Here is a 26,010-nt window from a genome sequence, read left to right as displayed (position 1 = left end):
ATTTAAAAAAAAAAAAAAAAAAAAAAGTCCTTAGGCTTTATTTTGGCTGCCGGTACGGAGGCCTTAATACAATTATATACACGAGTACATAATTATGTGGCCGAGATGCAGGGATGACCCGTCATCCAAGAAAAGAAGGAGGAAGGAAGGGGTAGTGAATGGGAGTGGAGTGGGTGGGGATGAAATGGGAGGTGATGGATTTATGCCTTTGACTTTGGCTACCTCCCTCGTAAGGGGGAAAAGCCGTTAGTATATGTACATACACACACACACACACACACACACAACTATATATATATATATATCTTTTAACATACACATACGTCCATATATACCAAATAGCTTTCTCTTTATATGGAGAACTAGGAAGTTAAAGCATACACCCACTCCACCCATCCCACACCCACCAATACCTATACATATGGGAAAATGAAAATAAATAAAGCTTATAGACAAAAGACACACACACACACACACACACACACGTAAAAATAAACAAGTAAATAAAAGACTATAAATATGTAATCTAACATACACACAAAGCAAACAAATACATTACTACATAGACAATTAAAAACACAATATACACACACACGCACACACAAACAACATACAATGTAAAAACAAAAATACATAAGTAAACAATAAAACGATAGCAAAAAAACAAACAAACGCACACATCTACGGGAAGGAACTGAAAAACAAAGGAGGTCGATTTTGTGGGGCGACGGGGGGTTGTTGGGGGGGGGGCGAGGGAGACAACAGGTGAGGCAGATGGCGTTGGAGAACGAGGTGCTCGAGGGCAAGATCCCATAAGCCCCCTGGAGGTGGAGATGGTCCTCCTCGACGCCCTACCAAGGGTCACAGTATTAACTTTTTAGTTTGATTTTTTGTTTTGTTTTTTCTGTCCTCGTTTGTTTCACTGTTGTTCTCCGTAAGGGGGGGGGGGTATATGTTACAAAATAGGGATATTTTGAAAAATTGGGGTTCCTTTTGATTTGGAGGTCCCTATTCTTAAAGAAAGGTGCAAAACTGGGACCCTATTGTCCAAAAGGTCAACCTAACCTAACCTAACTTGACCTAATCTAACCCTTTCATTTCTGTATCTATTTTTTTTTCTTACATGGGACCATTGTTCTTCAAAGGGGCAAAACTAGGGCCGTTATTGTTCTAAAGGGGCAATTGGGGGCCCCTCTTCTTCAAAAGCTCCCAAAATATCTATGAGCTTTTTATTTCAGGTATTACAGTGAGCCATAAGGGAACTCGAGTCATACCTTGGCGGGTTTTGTGATATAGAATTGTGATACCGTCTGTAATATGTATATATATATATATATATATATATATATATACACACATATGTACTGTATATGTATGTATATATATATAATACACATATATACTGTATATATATATATATATATATATACATACATACATACATGTGTGTGTGTGTGTGTGTGTGTGTGTGTGTGTGTGTGTGTGTGTGTGTGTGTGTGTGTGTGTGTGTGTGTGTGTTGCGCCCATAAAAACTGGTGATCACAAACAATATTCCTAAGAATCAAAATGCAGAGAGAGAGAGAGAGAGAAAGAGAGAGAGAGAGACTTAACCTCCTGTTCGGAAACAGTGTCACCCTTTTCTACTTTTATTCTGGTTGCAGCCAGACGATTTTATTCAACCGAGAGGTAGGTCATTGTAGTGGAAGGACAGAAATCAACTCGACTTTCTTCGTCCACGAATTTTATTTTGGTTGCCGGTTTGCGATTTTTTCTCCTCTTGGGTGTTGGAGGGGGAAGATCGTTATGGCTGTATGGGGGGAGGGGGGAGATGGGGGAGAAGGGGGGTAATGGGGAGAGAGACAATGTAGTTAACACGCCACTCAGCGGGGAGTCCTGGGACTGGAATTGGGGAGGGAGGGGAGGAAGAGGAGGGGAGGAAGAGGAGGGGAGCAGGAGGAGGAGGGATAGGAAGAGGACGAGGAGGGGAGGAGGTCGAGGGGAAGAGGACGGGAGGAGGAGTGGGGGAGGGGACGAGGTGTGGAGGAGGGGATGAGGTGTGGAGGAGGGGAGAGGAGAAGACGATGAAGATGAAGAAGGGAATAAATGGATGAAGAGGAGGAGGAAGATAAGGAATCAATGAGAAGCGACGGAATGAAAGAATGATGGGAAGAGGAAGTGGTGCAAGAGGGAGAGGAGGAGGAGGAGGAGGAGGAGGAGATGATGAATGCATGCAGGGAATGGAAGTGTTTGGAATGACCTGGTGAAGTAAAAGAGGTGGGAGGAGGAGGAGAGGAGAAGAAGAAGGATGGGGGGGAAGAGGGAGGAGAAGGGGGAGGAGGAGGAGAGGGAAGAGGAAGGAGGAGGAGGGGGAGGAAGAGGAGGGGAGGGGGAAGAGGAAGGAGGAGGGGATGGAGGAGGAAGGGAAAGAGGAAGGAGGAGGAAGGGAGGAGGAGGGGAGGAAGGGAGGAGGAGGAGGGGGAGGAAGAGGAGGGGAAGAGGAAGGAACAGGAAGAGGAGGAGAAGAAAGGGGAGGAAGAGGAGGAGAAGAAAGGGGAGGAAGAGGGGATGGAGGAGGAAGGGGAGGAGGAGAATGGGAGATTAGGAGGAAGGGAGAGGAGGAAAGAGGAGGGAAGGGGGAGCAAGATGAGTAGGAGGAAGAGAAGGAGCAGGAAGAGGAGGAATATGGGATGGAGGAGGAAGGGGAGGGGGAAGAGGAAGGAGGAGGAGGAGGAGGAGGGGAGGGGAAGGGGAGGAGGGGGAAGGAGGAGGAGTAGGAGGGGGAGGAGGAGGGAAATGGGAGGAGGAGGGGAATGGGGGGAGGAGGGGAATGGGAGGAGGAGGGGAGGGGGAAGAGGAAGGAGGAGGAGTAGGAGGGGAAGGGGAGGAGTAGGGGAGGAGGAGGAGGGGAAGGGGAGGAGGAGGGGAAGGGGAGGAGGAGGAGGGGAAGAGGAGGAGGAGGAGGAGGACGACGAGTTAAAGGGATACGCGATAGATATAAAGAGCCTGACTGGAGTTGCGATCATGTAAAGCGGGTCAGGAGCAATAAATACAAATAATTATCACATAAATAAAAAACAAGTCGAGTAAAAATGCATAAATGAAAAAGGACTATTTGTGTCGTAACGCATTTGCTAAATCATTCATAAAATGGCGCATTTGATTAAACCAAAACATACCATACTCGATCAAAAATGGACCATAGCAACGCTTTTGAAAAAAAAAAAATATATATATATATATATATAATAAATAAAGTAAAACAATAATTATAATAATTTATATATACATACATAAAAATACAAAAATAAACAAATAAACGAATCAAATAAAGCCCAGCACATTTGATAAAATACAAACTGCAATTAATAAAGAATAAAAAGGTAAGCACATAACCACATTAATAATCATATACAGTAAAAATGATAAATAAAATAATAACTGAATAAACACACTAATAAATACATGCAACCCACATTTGATAAAAAATTAATCTGATAAAGAATCTAAATGGATGTGTACATAGGTGATAACAACAAATAAATAATAAACACGTAATAACAACAAATGAATAATAAATACATAAACAAATAATAGAATAATCAATTACATAAAAACAGACAAATACACAGTTGACAAAACATGATAAAAATAATTAATTACATAATGAATAGATAAAAACAAATAAATAAATACACAGTTCACAAAACAAATAATAAAAATTAATTAATCAATTAATTAATTAATTGCATAATGAATAAATAAAAAGACAAACAAATAAATAAATATCCAGTTGACATAACGCAAGAGCGCCAAAGTGGGCGTGGCGCTTACGCATGACGTATACACACCCCCGAGGAAACTCGAGGAAACCCGAGTGGGGACATAAGGGGGGAAAATCCCTATGTGGGCGTGGAAAACGGGCGTACGTGGGCGTGGTTTCACAGCAGCAGCAGGAGAGCGAGCGAGTGAGACAGAGAGAGAGAGAGAGAGAGAGAGAGAGAGAGAGAGAGAGAGAGAGAGAGAGAGAGAGAGAGAGAGAGAGAGAGAGAGAGAGAGAGAGAGAGAGAGAGAGTGCCACATCGTATATCGATCTGGCACTGGCACTACTTAGCGTAAGGCCGCGCCACGCCCGGGCTACGAGCAGCTGGCTCGCTCGCTCGCTCGCTTGCTAGCACGTTCGCTAGCTCGTTCGCTCGCCGCGTCGACCTCCGAATACGAGTCTGTGCTCTCTCTCTCTCTCTCTCTCCCTCTTTTTTTTTTTTTTTTTTGGTAACCTCTTCAAAGGGACTCATTCACGGTCATTCTATTTACTGTTTGTTTGTTTATTATTTTTTTCGGTTATTTATTTTTCTTATCTATTTAATATACGTGCGTGAGAAGTCATACATGTGTACGTGTATGTATGCACGTATGTATATACATAAATGTATGTACATATGTATGAGTGTGTATTTTTATTTATCTAGTTATTTATTTTTTCATTAGCCTTTTTCATAGGGTCGAATTTTGACGAAATATTAATTACATTAATTAATAATAATAATAATAATAACAATAATAATAACAATGATAATTATAACAATGACTGTAATAACAACAATAATAATAATAATAATGATAATAATAATGATAATCATAATAATGATTGTAATAACAATAATAATAATAATAATAATAATAATAATAACAACAATAATAAATAATAATAATAAACAATATATCGTAATAATAATTAATTAAATTTATAATCCATAATAATAATAATTACTAAATATTCATTTTCCTTCTATGCCTCCCTAGCTGGACCAACGTCGTAGAGGTTGATCTCCCCGCCACCTTCGACTTCTGACCCTAACACACTTCTTGTCACACTTGAGCTGCAGCCCCGAGGGGCTGACCTTTGGTCCCCAATGTAATTTTCCACGTATTGGTGAACTGACAAAAAGGAATAAACGAATAACGTTTCTTCTTCCCAGAGACCCAACTCCCGTTTTCTATTCGTCTCCGTGGCGCCCCTACACGGTGTCTTATTGGTTCCCTGCAGGACCCATGCTCTATCCATTGGAAAGACAATATACAGCCTTTGGCTTGGTCATATCTGATGGGGGGGGGATGGGGATATGGAGGGGGGAAGGGGGGATAGGAGAGGGAAAGGCTGAAGTGGGGGGAAAGGGTGAGAGAGGGGCGAAAGGGGGAAGGAAACGAGGAAGGGGAGGGAAAGGGGGAATGGGAGGGAAAGCAGGAAGGGGGAATTAGGGGGAAGGGGAAGAAAGGGGGAAGGAAGCGGGGAAGGAGGAACGAAAGGAAGGGGAGAAAAGGGGGAAGGGGAGGGAAAGGGGGACGGGGGAGGGATAGGGGAAACAGAGAAGGAGGAGGGGGAAGTGGGGAAAGGGGGAGGGGCAGATTCTCTCTCTCTCTCTCTCTCCTCTAATGATCCCTGACGTTCCTTGTGGTCTTCTTCCGTGTGTGTCGTCAGGCGATTTAATTCACCTCCGTACCACCACAACCTTCCCTTTTCTTCTCTTCCTGGTTAGTTTACTCTCAAAAAGAGCTTCTCTCGCCAGATATTCGCTCTCTTCCGTTTTCTTTAGTCATTGTGTGAAAAATTCAGGCAGTTGGGCTTGTTTGCATACACACAAGCACGCGCTCACACACACACACACACACACACACACACACACCGAGAACGACAAATTTGCACGACCTTGGACGCGAGAATATATATATATATATATATATATATATATATATATATATACACACACACACACACACAGAGAAATACAAATTTGCCCGACCTCGGACGCAATAGGCCTCCATATATATATATATATATATATATATATATATATATATATATATATTACACATACACACACACACACATATATATACATATATATATATATATGTATATATATACATTCACACATACATATATATATGTATATATATACATACACACACATTTTGTGAAAACCAATCTCTTCTATGTCCTTCACATACACACACCAAAAAATAAAAATAATAAATAAATAAAAATAAATAAAATAAATAAATCTTACAATCATCCCGGCTGCCACCATGTGATTTTATTCAGCTGAGAAAAAACCGCTGCACTGAACGTCATAAATGAATAAATAAAATTAACTATAACAGTAAATATAACTTCCGCTATTTGCAAACTCATAGTATTCTACACCAGTGCATGGCGGAAATCCGGGAAATAACGTTAAAATGGCGCAATATGAGGCGGAATTCCTGGAATATATCGTCAAAATGGCGCAATGCATGGCGGAATGCCGCGAATATACCGCCAAAAGTGTAATACATGGCGGAATTCTGCAAATATACCGCCAAAACGGCGTAATTCCGAAGATATATCGCCAAAATGATAAAATGCATGAAAGAATTCTAAGGATATGTCGCCAAAATGCCATCATACTTGGCGGTATATCGCCATAACGACGCCTATGCATGGCGGTATATCACCAAAACGACGCCAACGTGTGGCGATATATCGCCAAAACCGTGCCAGTGCTTGGCGGAATTCTGGGGATATACCGCCAATACGGTGCCAATGCTTGGCTGAATTCTGAGGATATACCGCCAAAATGGGACAATGCATTGCGGTATATCGCCAAAACGACGCCAACGTGTGGCGATATACCGCCAAAACGCCAATGCTTGGCGGAATTCTGGGGATATACCGCCAGACCGGCGCAATGCGTGGCAGAATTCTGGGTCTATCCCGCCAAAACGGCGCCAATGCATGTCAAGCCTACAATTCGGGCTAACAACCGCAATTAACTGGTCGCCACCGCCTTTCTCCAATTACGATCAGTTCGGGGAACTCAACTGCATTGGAAAAATATTCCCTTTACTCCGACCTACTTGGACTATACATACACGCACACACACGTACACACACGCACACACATGCACATACACGCACACACACGCACACAAGTACACACATGCACTTACGCGCACACACACGTACACACATGTACATACACACGCACACACACATGCACATACACGCACACACACATGCACACATGGACACACACACACACACACACACACGTACACACATGCACATACACACACGCACACACACGTACACACACATACACACATGCACATACACTCACGTACATACATGCACATACACGCACACGCACTTGCAAACTTACACTTCTGTGATTCTTCATTTACTCAACAAGGGGCACCACATGAAACGTATTATACATGTACACACATACATATAAACAGCCACACACACGCGCGCACACACACACAGAGTTCCGTGAGTATGCATAAGCAAGGCACTAAGCCGTGCCACTTCATATCAGGGAATGTGCCACTCTGGCACTGACTCGTGCCATGGCACATCTGACCCTCCAAGCAAACAAAATCTCACCAATCGGATGATAAACCGGGCCCAGCCACTATATTTAAACACATACATGTATGTATATGTATATGTATATATATATATATATATATATATATATATATGTGTGTGTGTGTGTGTGTGTGTGTGTGTGTGTGTGTGTGTGTGTGTGTGTGTGTGTATGCGTAGTGTACGCTCACAGCACCGCCATAAATCGAACTATATACAAGCTAAACGCTCACCCGAAAGGGCAGTTGCTGTTGATCACGCGTCCAGCACGTGATCCAAATTTACGTTAAACGAGGTCATGTTATCGAAACGAAGTTCCCCAAGCGAATAAGACGTGACAGTAAAACAAATAATTAAATAATTAAATAAATAAAAATAAAATAAGTAGACAATAAAATAAATTAAAAAGGGGAGAAAGGGGCACCGCATGGCCTCCGTAATATTCGAGGTGATGTGCAGGAAAGGTTGGTTGACCATATAAGGACACACAGCCAATGAAGGGTTGCCAACATAATAGGGCAATAACAGATATTTCGTCATCCTTTCTCAAGTTTCTCAAAATGTTTAGAAAAAATTAAACAACAAAATAAAATATAATAAAAGATAAAATTAAATAAATAAATAAGATAAATGAAAGTTATATATATTTGTTGTATTTGTATATATAGCCACATGTACACATGTATGAAAATGAGTGTGTACATAGACATGCATACTTTTATGCCACACATTAAAACACACGCACACTAAAACACACTCAAAACACTATATTTCACGTATACTCACACAATATTAACAATAAAACACACACTAAGCACACAGATACACACGTATTAAAACACACACATGCACTAATCATACAGACACACACGCATAAAAACACACACACACACACAAAGGCATACAAGCTCACAGATACGCAGAAAATGTATATTAACACACATGCACTAACATACACATACTGTATAAACACATACGCACACTGAGAAATAGAAAGTGAAAGTAAACAAAATTAAAGGAGAGAGAGAGAGAGAGAGAGAGAGAGAGAGAGAGAGAGAGAGAGAGAGAGAGAGAGAGAGTGAGTGTGGGGGGAGAGAGATAGAGAAAAAAAAAGAGAGAGAGAGTGTGTGTGAGTGGGGGGAGAGAGATAGAGAGAAAAAAGAGAGAGAGAGAGAGAGAGAGAGAGAGAGAGAGAGAGTGGGGGAGAGAGATAGAGAAAAAGAGAGAGAGAGAGAGAGTGTGAGCTCCCAATACACGAATCCGATGATGACCTCACGGAAAGAGCCACAACATAAAGGCAGGAGGAAGAGGAGGAGAAGGAGGAGGAGGAGGAGGAGGAGGAGGAGGAGGAGGAGTAGGAGGAGGAGGAGGAGGAGGAGGGGCATCAGGAACAGGAAGAAGACAAGAACGAAGGCGAAGACAAGAGAAAAAGAGAAAGAAGAAGCAGAAGAAACAAGAAATAGACGGAAACGATGACAGAAGACAACGACGGAAGAAGACGACAAATAAACAGAGGAATGCTGAAGAGAAAGAAAACTATTAAATAAAGAAACATACGAAGACAAAGAAATATATAGACGGAAACGACGAAAGAAGAAAAAGACGACGAAGGAACAAAGATGAAGAGGACGAAAACCCAGCAAATAAACAATTACATTAAAAAATATATATATAAGAAAAAGAAGAAACAAACAAACAAACAAACACAGAACTGCCTCTCGACCGATGACTCACTCGAGAGATCGAGATCGAGAGAGATCCTCAACATCGCCGGCGCCTCCTTCGTCGTTTGGCGAAGGTCGCCCCCGGATGCCCTTATATAGCGAACAGCGCCCTTCGTCGGGCGGGTGATGCACGCCTACGCCCGCGCGCCCACGCCCACAACGCCCACCTAGGGACCAAAGACTACGGGGACAAAGGCCAAGGAGGACTTGATCTCTGTGGTGACGCCCACTTGCCGTCAGACGATTTTATTGACAATATGGTCTTAGATCACGTGCTGAACTTGTGATCGATAGTTGTTACGTCTCGGATGAGAGCTCAGTGCATTTGTATGTGATTTATCATGGCTTTGGATCACGTGATGAACTCCTGACCGACATACTGTATGTCATTCTCACGGCTGAGAGCTCATATTATGGCCCAATCTATGGGTAACGCTGTGACCTTACACACATACAAGCACGCAAACACACACACACTGTGATGTTTTTCAGTCCTGGGCGGAGGCCAAACTCAGCACCGTTTAGTTAGTAGGCCAAGTCGGTACAACTTACCTTTGAAAAAGCCAATCTGCGAAACTAGTCAGAAATAAACTCTGACTAAGACTCCTGTGCTTCCTATTCCTACTCACGTTACATATAAATATTATATATATATATATAACAACCACAATGCACTTTAATTCTAAGCCATCAACATCGGGAGACCTAATGGAGGCCACAGCCAGAAATTGTGGCCTCCATTGGGTCTCCCGAAGTTGATGGCTTAGAATTAAAGTGCATTGTGGTTGTTAAAATGCATCTCTAATCACTGGGACCCATTCAGTGTTGCACATACTGTATATATATATATATATATATATATATATATATATATATATATATATATATATACATATATATAATTTATATATATATATATATATATGTGTGTGTGTGTGTGTGTGTGTGTGTGTGTGTGTGTGCGTGCGTGTGTGTGTGCGCGTGTGTGTGTAAACATGTTTAATAGTTAATTTCAGGTACGTGAATTTAAAAGACAGGATTTATATATCCCCCACTCCCCACCCTTCAAAAAATTCCATTTAAATCATTATCCTCTTCACTCACCTTCATCTTGAGGGATCGGTGGCGGCGGCCTCAGGGGCGGCGGTGGAGGTAGAGGCTGACAATACGTCTCCTCCAGAATATAACCCATGTGGTTCACACTGGTGGTCGGGTGAACAGTGTGACTGTGGATTGGCCCGTGGTGAACAGGACTGTGATGAATAGGGCTTTGTCGCGTCGGCGTGTGAAAAGCCGAAGAAAACTGAACAGGGCTATGTTGAACAGGGCTATGCTGAACAGGACTCTGGTGGGCTTGCACGTGCTGAACAGGGCTGTGGTGGGCTTGGGGATGTTGAACAGGGCTGTGATGGGCTTGGGGATGTTGAACAGGGCTATGTTGAACAGGGGTGAATTGTCCTGGGCTGTGATGTGACACAGGGGTGAATTGTCCTGGGCTGTGATGTGACACAGGGGTGAATTGTCCTGGGCTGTGATGTGACACAGGGGTGAACTGTCCTGGGCTATGATGTGACACAGGGGTGAACTGTCCTGGGCTGTGATGTGACGGGGTGTATTGTCCTGGGCTATGATGTGACACAGGGGTGAACTGTCCTGGGCTGTGATGTGACACAGGGGTGAACTGTGACGGGCTATGGTGAACGGGGCTATGATGTACAGGGCTATGATGAACAGGGCTATGTGGAAGCGGGCTGTGCACGGGGCTGCTGTGTGGGCTATATCCATGGTCATGGGCATGGCACTTGACGTGGTGGTTGTGGTTGTGGCTATGACCAAGGCTATGGCTATGTTTCCGCCTCATAGACGGGCTTCCCAGAAGTGGGCTTCTTGAAGAGGGCTGGTGATGCACAGGGCTCCCCTGGTAGTAGGGCGAAACGACGGGGGTCTGTGGGTGTGTGGGCGTGTGGGGAGCTGACGTGGGCGGGGGGCTGCATTGCACGTGAGTCCAGTAAGGACACGCCTCGCCTTCTTCAGGAGGGGAGTGTTCCCTCAAGGGCGTGAGGTCTGTCTTTGCAGGACCTCCCTGCCCGTCCTTCCTGTGTTTCCCCCACTGGAAGAGTTTGGTGCAAAACATAGGAGCCATGACGGCGAAGAATGGGAGAAGTCTTCTTCTTGCAGAAAATCCGAAATCAAAACGCGTCACTCGAAAAAAAGAAGGACGAACTCAGTCACGGAGCTCTTTCGTACCAGAAGCTTTCTTGCATTTTGTCTTCTTCTTGCAGAAAATCCGAAATCAAAACGCGTCACTCGAAAAAAAAGAAGGACGAACTCAGTCACGGAGCTCTTCCGTAGCAGAAGCTTTCTTGCATTTTGACTTTTCTTTAGTAAACAAAAACAAAAAAAAAATCTTATCACATAGATGCAGCTGTCCTGTTCTTCATGGTTTCAGTCAAAAATCCTTTCCACTTATCCTTCGGCGACAAAGTCGCCATATCCTTTGTGAAACTTTTCCAAATATGGTGACATTACGTCATATCGCTACGAAACGTTTTTTACCGACATGACGTCATAAGAAACGTCTTTTCTCGACGACATGATGTCACGTCGTTTACGACCAGCCACACACGTGATGTGGTTGAGCACTTTTTACGTCACTTTCGGTTTTCAATTTCAGCGTTTCACGAAAGTTACACAAACCTCAGTGAGTCTTAGGTTTTGATTTCAGGACTTCAGGTTAAAAAAAAAGAGGATAAACCTGAGAAAATATACAAAAATAAATATAATTTTTCAGGATGGCCGAGGTTGGGTACAATAACAAAACAACTAGAAAAACACAAGTAAAAAAAAAATTAAAAAATTAAAATTAAATAACTAATTGGAATAAAATACACCAAAACCGTTTGTATGAGGCAATAAGTCTTAAAAAAATGTCTATATGGCAACCTGACAGAGGGGTCGAGATGGCGAGAGTGGGACTGGGTGAGGGGAACCGATGAGGGGACGTGAAGAGGGTAGGGGAAAAGATCTTTTTCCACTTTTTTCTCACGGGAGTCTCACGTAATTTTGTGGTCGATCTCTCAAGGTCTCAAGTCTTTTGCCTACCTACAAAGGAGCTTGTTCTATAAGACTAAATACCCCCAATTGATATTAACTACAACAACTCCTAGACTTATCGACTATGCCTATCCAGGATTTATCAATTATAGTGGTCAGGATCTGCCACTGGATTGGGTATATTACATATATTTGAGGGGATATTACACGTGATTATGGGGATATTAACATGAAATTGAGGGAATATTACAGATATCCAAAAAAACTATATATGTACTTGATAGGGGTATTACAAATATCTTCGGAGTATTACATGCAAATGAGGGGATATTAAAAGTGCTTAAAGAGTTTACACGCAACCCTGTAGATATTACAAGTATTTAAAGAACATTACACGTATTTGAGGGGGTATTACACGCATCTGAGGAATATTAATTATATAAAGGGGTATTACACGTACTTGAGGGGAATTACAAATACAAAAAAGGGGTTTTACATATATTTGAGCGATATTAAATATAGCTAAAGAGGCATTACAGTCTTTGCGGGGGAATATTACATGCACTTGATGGGAGGGGGGTATTAAAAGCAATACCAGACAATAGGTATAGTTTGATCACACCCTTCCTAATACCCCAAAGACCTGGGTATTTATCCCCTTCCTAATACCACAAGACCTGGGTATTTTTCTCCTTCCTAATACCCCAAGACCCGGGTATTTTTTCCCCTTCCTAATACCCCAAGACCTGGGTATTTATCTCCTTCCTAATACCCCAAGACCTGGGTATTTATCCCCTTCCTAATACCCCAAGACCTGGGTATTTATCCCTTTTCTAATACCACAAGACCTGGGTATTTTGGGTATTTATCAAGACACTAAGCCACGTAAAGCTCAAAAGAACTTGGGGGTATTTGTGACCTACTGTACGATACGAGCAAGATCGTCAAAGATGTCGCTATCTAGTTTCTATACGACCTGCCGCCAGGCGATTTTAATCAGCCTTGTATTTCGTGGTGACCTCAAACGACCTGACACCGAGAACGACTTAACGACCTCCTCGACTACCCTCCAGAAGGGGGAGAAGATCCTAGAGGACGTCGTGCGAAGCTTCTTTTGAAGAACAGGAGAACACGTAATGCGTCTTCGTATAACAAGCAGAACTTGTATTATGTCTTTAGTGACAGACACTAAACCCACTAAATGAGATCGGGAGTAGTTTCACTGACTTATAAGTGATGAGGCGAGAGAGGAACGCAGATGTGCTTACGCCAGGAGGAGCTTAACGGCTCGAAGCACGCGTCTATGTGAAGCGATGTATTATTAGAGAAAATCAATACTTCTGGGCCATTCCTGGTAAAGTTCTATGCGCAAGTACACGCTGATTTTGCGAAATATAGATTCAAATATCCTTCTATTTTTAATAAATTTCACAGAAAAAGCATTGAATGACTCAATTATCTATTCATTTATTTAGTGTTCCACCAAATTCCGAATTTAATTATACTAAAAAAAACATCAAACCTACTAAATGAAAAATATATATATCTAGATCAATTATCATCCTGGCGATGTAATACAATGCAATACAATCTAATACAATGTAATACAACAGTGAAGAAATATATCACTAAATTCACTATGCGATCTACCCAGCCTTCCACTAACTGGACACTTGTGTCGCCAGGCGATTTTATTCAACTAAGAGGGGAAGGATTAAACCCCTCAGGACATCTTAACGACGTTTAACAGAAAACGGACGCGGGGAACACCACTCACAGAAAACGGGATCACCACTAACAGAAAACGGACAAAGGAAGCATCACTAACATAAGAGTCGCAACCAAAATCTATTGAAATGACAAGGTCACTAGAATGAGATTTCTTAGTGAAGTTACAAAGTCACTAAATGAAGTTATGAGATCAGTGAAACAATGTATCACTAAATAAGAGATCACTAAGTGGGAGTATCGGAATCACTCACTAAAATGAGATTACTAAGTGGAGCTGTCACTACAGTCACTATCGAGATCACTGAATGATAACTAAGTAAATTGTCAACCTCACCAAGCTGACCACTATATTGACTAAGCCGATCACTAGAGACTGATATGACCATCAATCAAATTCACTAAACCACTAAAAATAACCCTTATTAAACTGTTCACCAAATGAAGAAAACAGTTTCACTAAACTGACCACTAAAGTAGTTTAAGCGCAGGATTAGCTTTAGTGTGTGTGTGTGTGTCTATGTACGCGAAAGGAAAGGAAGTTGGGACGGTATAAGGGGGCTATGGGGGGGAGAGGAGGGGAGAGGGTGAAAGGGGGGAATCTCAATGAGGGTGATTCAGGGGGAGATTGAAGGGAGTAAATTAGTATACGCTCCCCCTAAGGGGGTTGGGGTACCTGGGGGGAAGTAGGAAGAGAAGGAGGAGAAGGAGGAGGAGGAGGACGAGGAGGAGGAGGAGGAGGAGGAGGAGGAGAACGTGATTCGTAGAAAACAGTAACCTTCCGCGTGAGAGTTGCCGTGAGAGTGAGTTGGCCCCAAAAGTCTCTCACGTCTTTGTTAGGTTAAGAAAATAAACAAAAAGTTAAAAAATAATATCGTTAAAGGCAAGGAGGCAATTAGGGGGAGATGGTTCGAACGCTGATTCAAGGGAGGCGATGGCACGATACACAGAGACAGGAAGACGCCTCAACTAGCACCGGGGGCGATCTGGTGAGCAGGGTACCCGGACTCTCCCGACTTCGCGCGAAGTCGCTTCTGAAGGAGGTTCTCGGTTGACAAAGGAGGTCGTCAGCTCAGGTGAGGAGGCGAACTGACACCGTCAGGGGGGAGATTGGAGTTCTCTCTCGTTCTTTCTTCGGCCTTGATGATGGAGATCAGTCAGGGGAGGGGGAGGGAGAAGGGAGGATAGGGGGGGTGCGTTCGATTTTTTTTTCTTTTTTTTTCTTTTTTCTTTTTCTTAATTAAATTTCAAATTTTGACTCAAGACCTTTATCTTCCGTAAATTGTTTTTATTATTGCTATTTCTTTAAAACCTCTCTTGTCTTTATTCGTAGAAGTCCTTTGTTTTGATTTATTCCTATTTATTATTTTCTTTTTATTTCGTCTATTTACCAAGAACAATCGCAACCTTCAGCGGTCATAAGAAACAGACGCAAAATTTCACTCCACGACGAGGGCAATGAAGACTTAATTAAAATCAGCGGACTTCATCAGTCAACGGCGATAATGCATTCCCCCCAACTTCAGCGAAACTTCAGACACCAAGGAGGGAACCCAAGTTCCGTTTTCTGTTATTCATCAACGCAACAATGTTATTTTTTAAGTAATTTTTTTTTCCAATATTCTGTCTGTTCTCGAACCTTCTCCTTTGTCTTCTCTCTTTCACGCACTTTTTATTTTCTTGTTTTTTGTTCTTTAAATATTTCCTTTCACGCACATTTTTTTTTCTTGGATTATTTTTGTTCTTTAAATATTTCCTTTCCTTCCTTTCTGTCAGCCGGGTGAGTCATCTAGGCCCCGCCCCCTTCGCGACGTTGCCACACTTCCCCTTTCCTCTTGGTTCCACCTCTCACTCCTCTCTAACTCTTCCTTCCTCTTCTGCGTGTTTTTCCTACCTTCTTTGTTCCAGTATTTTGTTTTTCTAAACTCTTTGTATCCAAATCCAAACGGCAGTTTACAAGAGCTATTCTTAATCGAAGATATTTACATCCCCTCAGTTTGGCAACACTGCAGGAGAGGATATGACGTCATATCAGATGGCAAGGCCGACATTAGGTCATGTCGTAGGGCCGGTAATAGGTCATGTCAGCATTTACAAGTCAAAACGGGTAAGACAATGAATGACTGAATGTGGCATAACCTCACTATCTTTTGTACGTTCATTTGCATACAACCGCTGGAGGGTGAGGTGGGGGGGGGTGAAGGGGGACGTCCTAGTGGTAGCGCCCCCGTGGGAATTGACCTAGAGGGACGCAGGTTCCTTCCCTGTGGGTTTCCGGGGGTTGTGATCCCCCGTGGGTTTTGAGGCGTCTTTGTATTTGATTTCCGGCTTGTATTGATTATTGTCAGCCTCACCCCAGACTTACTCTCATCCGGGTTTTCTGCTCACGCTGACATAGTGCTGACGGACATCGCGGTTCCGGAGGACTAAATGAAAAAACCGTCAGTGAACGTCAGCACCCAGATCCGACAAGAACCGGAAGTTGGTAACCAAGACTAAAAGAAAGAAAACGGTCTCATCTCACAAGCAATTATGGGTGTCTTTCATTTTCTTTTTCTTTTTGCCAGGGCCATTTTCTTTTTTCTTTTTTTCTTAAATCCACAAACGCCCAGTTCCGTTTCAGGGGTTAAACAACCGTTTGTCCACCCTGGGATTAACCGTGAGGATTAAGGCTTACATTTCATTCGTGAATCCTGATCAATCAGCGCGCGTTTGTCTCTTTCTTTCTCTACGACCTGTGGTTCCCCCCTTCTTCTACACAAGAACAACACAAAGCGTCTTTATTTTTGTCGCCCTCGAAATGGGAACGTCACCATCTGGCACCACGGACGATGACGATGGGCTTGGCATCATGTGGCACTTATAAGGAGGGCGTGGAGGGTGACACACGAAGATGGAGGAGGAGCTAAGCGGAGGGGACCTACCTAAGCCTCCACGAGACCCATTTCCTTCGTCTTTGTGTACTTTACTTTCCTCTCACCCTCCGGTGAGGTTCTCTGTGTCCTTTGTCAGGCAGGTACTCCTCCGTCAGCGTCGCCGTCAGGTAGGTGTTCCCTCTCCGTTCACGTCACCGTCAAGAAGAAGCTCCCTCACCGTCAGCGTCACCTTCAGATAGGTGCCGTTTCCGTCAGACAGGCCAGGAAGGTGTTCCCCTGCGTCAGCGTCGCCGTCAGGTGGGTGTTCCCTCCCTCACGTGCCTCCCAGATTCATACAATCCCAGCTGGGTCGTCTTCCCGGCATCTGTTTCTTTCCTTCGCGACGCTTCCTCGACTTCGTAGACGTCGGCGCCAGGAGGAGGAGGGGCCCGCCGTCTCGCCTCCGTCTGCCTTTGTGTTGCCCAAGGTTAAGGTTCCATGCTCGAGGAGGGAGGGCGCTCCCGTCACTTCCTGTAGGCGGTTCGGAGCTACGAGACGGTGGCACTGGTTATTTAGTGCCAACAGTGCCAACAGCATCCACCAACGTCTAGCTTAACGATAAACTCGTCACTCTTTGCCACCACCACCACCTCCTCCACCTCCACCATCTCCCACTATCCCCTCCTCCACTCTCCCACCCCCTTCGGGTTGTCGTTCCTAGACTCCCTGCCGCTTCCTCCGTTCCAGAACACTTCCAGAAATGTTCCTTCAACACGCACTTACCACTTCCGCGTCAGGAGAAGGAACTCCCTTCGTCAGAAGGACGAGCACCTATACTTCGTCAGGAGGGAGATGAGCTATAACGCGACTTCTGTAAGTCCAACAACGCCCCTTCCCTCGCTCTCTGTAACCTGTCCACCTGCTGCAGGATCTATACTGTCTACTCCCTTTTCCTTTCATTCGTTTCCTGTCCCGCCTCGCTTCCTTCTCGCCCTCCACGGTCCTCCTTCACTAGTTTCTCCTTCACCAGAGGCCACGCAGGAGCTGCGGCAGGATCATGAGCGACACGATGACGAGGATGATGGTGAGGAACGAGAAGAGGAACCCAAGAAGATCGGCTGCAGTGAACATGTGGAAGAAGCCGGGAAGCATCCCCTGAGGTGACTTCGTAAAAACAGTCGGGTCGGGTGAAAATATCACCTGAAGTGAAATAGTCGGGTGAAAATATCACCTTAGTGAAGGACAGTCGGGTGAAAATTTCACCTTAGGTGAAAGAGTCGGGTGAAAACGCCACCTGAAGTAAAATAGTTGGGTGAAAATATCACCTTAGTGAAGAAGAGAGTCGGGTAAAAATATCACCTTAGGTGTAAGAGTCGGGTGAAAATATCACCTTAAGTGAAATAGTCGGGTGAAAATATCACCTTAGTGAAGGACAGTCGGGTGAAAATACCACCTGAAGTGAAATAGTCGGGTGAAAATATCACCTTATTGAAGGAGAGTCGGGTGAAAATATCACCTAAGGTGAAAGAGTCGGGCGAAAATATCACCTTAGGCCTTGATTTGATCAATATGGTTTCGGAGGTTAAGATTAAACCTTAACCTGATTACTTTCCTCTTTTCAGTCTACTTTAAAGTGATTTGGTCACTTTGTTTTTTGATTTACTGCAGGGTGAAAACTTCACTTTAGACACTACATTTATGGTCACAGTACAGCTCCAGGGTGACAAAGATCACAACTACGACACCCTGTGTATCCAGCACTGTCCGCAAGAACTGCTATTTTCACTCGAAGTCGAAGAGCTGCTTGTGGGAGGTCTGAACGAAGTGAGGGTCTGAAGACACCGCCTCTGACCCGCTCTCCGTGACCTTGACCGAGCTTCTGGGCGTCTGGCACGCCTTCGTCAGCGACTTCGGCGGGAGGGTCCGTTCCACGTAAAGATCCAGAGGGCGAGTCTGGATTTTCCAGAAGCCGCTTCTACGGGAATAAGCGACCTCGGGGACGAGCACCACGCGAAACACACCACTCCTGAAGGAGGAAGAACCAAACGCGGAGAGCACCACGACGGGGGCGGGTGGGCGGGATCTGCATGGAATGGACGAGAACACCGATCACACGAACGCGCCCCACCGACGGAGGGGTGGGGGGTGGTTGAAGAGGGGGGAAAGGAGGGTGACCACAGACCAGGAGGACCGATGTGGAGTCTCCTTCTGCGTCTCCTACGCCCCTGGGGGAGGGGGTGGGGGTGGGAACCAGGAGACCACTTAATCTAAAGAAGAACAAAAATCCTCCCGTCGTTCACATCGTAGACATCGATGTTCTCTCTCTTGGATTCTCCCGAAGTTCCTCCCACGGACAACACCAACACGAGACCTTCCTGTTCGAGGAAGACGAGAACGGGGGGCCCTGGTTGTTGGGAGTGTGTGTGTGGGGGGAAAGAGAGCCCTGTGGGAGAAGAGAGAGAGAGAGGGCTGGCGGACGGGGGTGAGGGGGGTGGGGGGAAGATGCAGATACTCGCTTTCGGGGGATGGAGAGACAGCGCGCGTCCTCTCGCGGTCACCGCTGCAACACAACTGAGGATTCTCTCGTGGAGCGGACCGACCGACAGACCGACCGACCGACGGATCGAGTCGAGCGAGCTACTCGCCAGGGGGACAGACCGGCGGAGGTGGATGAGGGGAGGAGGAGGACGAGGAGGAGGAGGAGGAGGAGGAGGGACAGGGGAGGGATGATGGTCTGGGGAGGGGGAAGGAAGGGAACAGATGACGTAGGGAAACCAGAACGAGCTGCAGAAGAGAAAAAGGGGAGGAGGAGGAAGAGAAAGAGGAGGAAGAGGAGGGAAAAGGGAGGGATGATGGGCTGGAGAGGGGAAGACATGACGATGGGAAACTAGAACGAGCTGTAGAAGAGAAAAAAAGGGGGAGGAGGAGGAAGAGGAGGAGGAAATGGAGGAGGAGGAAGAGGAGAAGGAAGAAGAGGGGAGCGATGATGATGGGCAGGGAAGGGGGAGGAAGGAAACAGATGATGAAGGGAAAATGACAAAAAAGGGGAAGAGAAAAAGAAGAGGACGAAGAGGAGGAGGAGGAGGAGGGAGGGGAATATGAAAAGGAGAGGAAGAGAAAGAAAGAAGGAAAAGAAGATGAGGGGAAGGAGAGGAGGAAGAAGAATGTATAATAAAGGAAGGTCACAGGAAAACGAAGAAAGGTGAAGGGAAGGAGAGGAGAAAGAAGAGAAACAAAACAAATGAAGTGAGAATTGAAGTGAACAGGGAAGTGAAGGGGAGGAAGGAGGAATGGGTGATAAAAGATGGATGAAGGGAACTGAAGAAGGGAGGAAGGGAGGAACAGATAACGAAATGAAGGGAAGTGTAAAAATAAGAAGGCAAACTGAGGTGAAGAAGGAAAGGGAAGGAAAGGGAAGGGAATAGAAGGCAAATGAGGTGAAAGGAATATAGAATAAGAATGGAGACTGAAAAGAAGAAGGGAAGGGAAGGAAAGGGAAGGGAAGGAAAGGGAAGAGAGGGAGGTGAAAGGAATATAGAATAAGAATGGTGACTGAAGTGAAGGAGGAGGAGGAGGAGCAGGAGGAGGAGGAGGAGGAAGGGAAGGTGAAGGGATTGTGAAGGGAACTGAAAGATGAGGTGAAGATGAAAAGGGAAGTGAACAGATAGCGAAGTGAAGAGAAGTGTAAAAACAAGAAGGGCAGACGACAAAGGAAGTGATAAAAAGGGGAGCGAAGGGATTTTGTGAATAAATAAATAGGAAAGGCGAAAGAAGGGAAGCGGATATTGAAGGGGTGGTTATCTTTAGTGTGTAAAGAGAAAACGAAGGTCAGAAAAGAGAAGACATGACGAAGGGATGATGAAGGGAAAGGCAGGGGAGAAACAATAAAAGGAATAAAAGAAAAGAAAATAAGAAATGATGATGAAGGGAGGGTGAAGGGAAAGAGAGAACAAGAATGAATGATGAAGAGAATGAAGGAAGGGGGAAAGATAGAGAGAAAACAAATGAAGGGAGACTATGAACATACGAAGGGAGACTAGCATGTGGAGAAGGATGAAGGGAAGAAGGGTAAAGGAGACTAGCTAGTAAATGAAGGGTGTAGTTAAGTCTATACGAAGGGAGATTGAAGGGCTCACGGCAGGAGGCGCTCCACTTCGACCCAGTATACCTCACCTTTGCCCTCTGTGTTCGGACATGATGGGCAAGAAAATTACCCCGACGGCTACAGGGAAGGGAAAAAAGGCTCAATGAAGGGAGTGCGAAGGGAACAGTCGGTGGGAAGTATACGAGGGAATATAAATAGGAAACAGAGAAGGGAAGGGAAGGGAAGGGAGGAGAAAGGAATATAGAATAAGAATGGAGACTGAAGTGAAGGAGGGAAGGGAGGGAAGGGAAGGGAAGCAAAGGGAAGGAGGTGAAAGGAATACAGAATACGAATAGAGACTGAAGTGAAGGAGGAAGAGGAGGAAGAGGAGGAGGAAGAGGAGGAGGAAGGGAAGGTGAAAGGAGTGTGAAAGGACCTGACAGATGGGGTGAAGTTGAAAAGGAAGAGATACGGATGATGAAGGCTGACAGAAGGGAAATGAAGGAGATGAGGAGAAAGAGAAGGAGGAGGAAGAGGAGAAAGAGGAGGAAGAGGAGGAAGACGAGGAGGAAGAGGAAAAAGAGGAAGGAGAGGAGGAGGCGGAAGAGGAAGAAAAGAGGAAGAAGAGGAGGAGGAGGAGGAGCAGGAGGAGGAAGAGGAGGACAATGAGGAAGAGGCGGAGGAAGAGGAGGGAAGAAACAGAAATAGAAAGGAAGAAAAAGTGGGAATAAATAATGAAGGTACGAAGAAAGGAAGAGGGAGAATACACACGAGAATTAATCTAGAAATAAAATAAAAATAAAATAAAATACAACACGAGAGGATACAGCCAAGAAGCGAAGGGAAGAAGTCAAAGTAGATGGTAGAAGGGGTAGAATTTGAAGGGTAGATGAAACGTAGAGTAAAAGAAGAAAAGGAAGATGACGATGATGATGATTATGATGATGATGAGAATGATGATGATGATGATGATGATGAGAATTATGATGATGACGATGATGAGAATTATGATGATGACGATGATGATGAGAATTATGATGATGACGATATGATGATACAATTGGAAAAAAAAATAATGAAGGAGAAGGAGGGAAGGAAAATGAAAACGAAGGGAAAGAAAGGAGAGTACGAATATGGAAGAAGAGGAGAAAAGGAGAGACGCAGGGAGGAAGAGAGTAGAAAAGATTGAAAAAGAGAATTCTACAAGGAGGAGGACTAGAAAGTTGGACAAGTAGAGGAAAGACACACAAAGAGAGATGATGAAGGAGAGGAGAAGGAGGAGGAGGAGTAGGGAGACGAATAGGAGGAAGGGGAGAAGGAAGAGGAAGAGGAGGATGAGGAAAAGGTGGAAAAGGGGGAAGAGGAGGAGGAAAAGGGGGGAAGAGGTGCAGGAGGTGGAGTAAAAGGAGGAAAAGGATGAGGAGGGGAGGAAGAAGAGGGGAGGAAGAGGAGGAAGAAAGGGCGGGGGAAGAGGATGAGGAGGGGAGGAAGAGGAGGAAGAAAAGGCGGGGAGGAGGAAGAGGAGAAAGAGGAGAAGGAAAATGGGGAGGAGGAGGAGTAAAAGAAGGAGGAAAGGGAAGATGAATTGGAGGAGGATGAGGAGAAAAAAGAGGAGAAGGGGGAGGAAAAGGAGGAGGAGGAAGAGGGGAAGAGGGAGGGCTGAAGGGGGTTAGGGGAGGCTACTGAAACTACAATGGAAGGGAGGACGTGAAGAGGGGGTGGAAGAGGAGATGGGAACAAGGAAGAAGGGAAGTGAGAGAGAAGAGAAGAGAAGAGATGCGAAGAGAAGAGAATCAACATCAAGAAAATCGTGAAGAAGATAATTAACAGATAAGCAGGAAGAGAGGGAAGAGGAGGAGAAGTAGAGGAGGAAGAGGAGGAGGAGGAAAAGGAGGAGGAGGAAGAAGACGGGGAAGAGGCAGACGACGAGGAGAAACTAGGTGAAGAGGAAGAAGGGGAAGAGGAAGAAGGGGAAGAGAACAAATCTAATATACAAGAATAACTGAGGAGGAGGAGGAGGAGGAGGTGGAAGGAGGAGGAGGAGGAGGAGGAGGAGGGGAAGGAGGAAGGAGAGGGAAAGGAAGAACAAGGAAGGAGAGGGAAAGGAAGAACAAGACGAGAAGTTAAGGGAAATAGTAAGGGGAAGAAGAAAAAGAGGAGGAGGAGGAGGAGGAGGAGGAGGAGGAGGAGGAGGAAAGAGAGGAAGAACAAGACGAGAGGTTAACACAGATAATAAGGGGAAGAAGAAAAATAGGAGGAGGAAGAGGAGGAGGAGGAGGAGGAGGAAGAGGAGGAGGAAGAGGAACTGGAAAGGGTGTCAAGGTTCTAGAGAAGGGTGGAGCTCACTAGTAAAACATTCTAGGGACAGGACGGGGTCTAGGAGCTCGCCTGGACGTTACTAGTGGACGCCTTAGAGAGGGACGCCCGGGGGAGGGGAGGAGGAGGAGGAGGAGGGTAAATTAAGGAAGAGGGGAGGAGGTGAGGAGGAGGGTAGAATAAGGGAGAGGAAAAGAGGTGAATGGGAGGAGGAGGCGAGGGAGGAGGAAGGGAGGAAGGGTATGGGAAGAGGAAGAGGAAGAGGAGGTAGTAGTGGAGGAGGAGCAGGAAGGAAGAGAAAGAAGGAGAGTAGAAGGAGGAAAAAGGAAAAGAGGAGGAGGAGGAGGAGAAGGAAAAACACTATAAAAGAGGAAGAGAAAGATGGAGAGTAGGAGGAGGAAGAGGGAAAAGAGGAGCAGGAGGAGGAGGAGGAGGAGGAGGAACACAAGAAGAAAAAGAGGAATAAGAAGAGAGACAGAAGGGAAACAAAGAGGAAGATCTGGCATCATAGAACAAAGAGGAAGAGGAAGAAGAGAAGAAGTTGAAAAAGGAGGAGATAAAGGAAGGGAAGGAACAGGAAGGGGAAAAGGAGAGAGAGGAAGAGAAGGAGATACAGTAGAATGAGGCACAGGAGGAGCATGAGGAGGAGGAGGAATGAAGGAGGAAGAGGAGGAATGAAGAAGGAGGAGGAGGAATGGAGGAGGAGAAGGAGGAGGCAGTGAAGGACAAAGAGGAGGAAGAGGAAAAGGAGGAAGAGAAGGAGATACAGTAGAATGGGGCGCAGGAGGAGGAGGAGGAGGAGGAGGAGGAAGAGGAGGAAGAGGAGGAAGAGGGGGACGAAGATGAGAAACACTACGAGGATGCAATGAAGTAGACGCAGGATTAAGAGAAGGCAATGGAGAAGGAGAAGGAGGAGGAGAAAGAGGAGGAGGAGAAAGAGGAAGAGGAGGAGGAAGAGGAGAAGGAGGAGAAAGAGGAGGAACTGGATGAGGAAGCACAGAAGAAGACGCAGGACTAGGGGGAGGCAATGGAGAAGGAGGAGAGGAGGAAGAGGAGGAGGAGTAGGAGGCCGAGGAGGAGGAGGAGGAGGAGGAGGAGGAGGAGGAAGAGGAGGCGGCAAAGGAGGAAGCGAAGAGAAGCTGAGGGGAAATAGTCGAGACGGATGAGAGGGGAAACGGAAGAGTGAGAAACAAGAATGTTGTAAATAAAGAAGAAATCCGAGAAGGAGATGCAGGCAAAGGCTCCGAGGAAGGAAAGAATTTCGTGTAAAAGGAGAAGAACGAGAGGGAGAGGGAGATAGGGAGAGAGAGAGAGAGAGAGAGAGAGAGAGAGAGAGAGAGAGAGAGAGAGAGGTGGAGAATCATGTGAAAGGGATAGTATAGTGGAAGAGGAGGAGGAAGAGATGGAGGGAGACGAGGGAGGGAAGGGGGAGGAGGAATGGAGGGAGAGGAGGGAGGGAAGGGGGAGGAGGAGGAGATAGAGGGAGAGGAGGGAGGGAAGGGGCAAGATGAGGAGGAGAATGAGGAAGGGGAGGAGGAAGAGATGAAGAGAAAGGAGGGAGGGAAAGGGAGGGGGGAGGAGGAGGAGAAAGGGGAGGAGGAAGAGGAGAGGATGAGAATGAGGAAGAGGAGGAGGAAGAGGAGAAAGAAGAGGGGGAAGAGGAGAAAGGAAAAAAGAAAAACAAGAAAATACGAAAAGTAGAAGAAACTGGAGAAAAAAGAGAATGAGAAAAATGAGGAGAAAACAATGTGGAGGTGTAGGAGAAGGAGGAGGAGGAGGAGGGGAGGAGAAGAATGAAGATCGAGAGCATGAGAGCGTAAAGAAACAGGAAAACCAGAAAAATATTAAAAAATAAAGAAAGGGAAGGAGGGAGAGAGGGAGAGAGGGAGAGGGAGAGAGACAGAGAGAGGGGGGAAATGAAGGATGAGGAAGAAAGGAATGAATAGGAATGAAAATAATGTGGGAAGGCGAAAAAGGGAAGGAGGGAAAGAGGAAAGGAGGGAAGTCGGGAAGGGATGATGGGAGGGAAGGAGGGAGGGAAGGAGGGAGGGAGGGAGGGAGGGAGGGAGGGAGGGAGGGAGGGAGGGAAGGTAGGGTATCAAAACCGAGAAAACGATATTTAGCTCCCCCCTCAAAAACGAGGAGGGGGGGGAAGAGGAAGGACACCCCCCCATAAGAGGAAGAGTCTGACTAAGGAAGCCCCGAAGAAGGCCAAAAGAAGGCTAGACCTTACTGTCATGAAGCTAATTGGTTCACGAAAGAGAGAGAGAGAGAGAGAGAGAGAGAGAGAGAGAGAGAGAGAGAGAGAGAGAGAGAAGGAGAGAGAGAGGGGGGAGGAGAAAAAGGAGGAGAGAAGGTAGAGAAGGAATATGAGGAGGCAGACGAAGAGAAAGAGAATGAAAGAGAGAAGAGGAAAGACAGACAAAGGCAAAGGAAAGAGAGAGCCAGTGCAAGAACGAACGAGACAGACAACGAGAGAGAAAGAGAGCGGGGGCGGGGTGGAGGGGCGGGGGAGGGACGAAGTGGGCGTATTTGCCATGGGCGGGGCAGTAAAACACACATAAAGGCCATCTCCTTCTCCTCCTCCTCCTCTTCCTCCACCAACCTCATTATCACCACTAACCTCTGCAATACAGTGACGTCCCCCACCAAGACTGAATAAAATCGTCTGCCGCCATCTAATATAAAATACATAAAGGGTGCCCCTTTATATCTGTAACTATATAGATATATATATATATATATATATATATATATATATATATATACATATGTATATATACATACATATATATATGTATGCAGACATATATGTATATATAATATATATATATATATATA

General features: G+C 45.3%; 1 protein-coding gene across 7 annotated transcripts in view; it reads right to left on the bottom strand.

Annotated features, from left to right (window-relative positions):
- Window positions 1-14,392, bottom strand: part of LOC143033284 (uncharacterized) — a 411,149-nt gene extending 396,757 nt beyond the window's left edge. For 2 of the 7 annotated variants that reach the window (XM_076198545.1, XM_076198544.1), the window contains exon 1: window positions 10,237-14,392. In XM_076198545.1, the coding sequence (XP_076054660.1) occupies window positions 10,237-11,275 (1,039 nt within the window). In that variant the 5' untranslated portion in view covers window positions 11,276-14,392. The remainder of the gene's footprint in view (window positions 1-10,236) is intronic. The other 5 variants (XM_076198541.1, XM_076198542.1, XM_076198540.1 and 2 more) reach the window with 4 other exon arrangements.
- Window positions 14,393-26,010: the final 11,618 nt, after the last annotated feature.

The sequence above is a fragment of the Oratosquilla oratoria genome, chromosome 15, assembly GCF_046742065.1.
Source record: "Oratosquilla oratoria isolate Oo_2021 chromosome 15, ASM4674206v1, whole genome shotgun sequence".
NCBI classification, from domain to species: domain Eukaryota; kingdom Metazoa; phylum Arthropoda; class Malacostraca; order Stomatopoda; family Squillidae; genus Oratosquilla; species Oratosquilla oratoria.
Note: the sequence above shows the minus strand (reverse complement) of the source record. Positions and strands in the feature narration are given on the sequence as shown.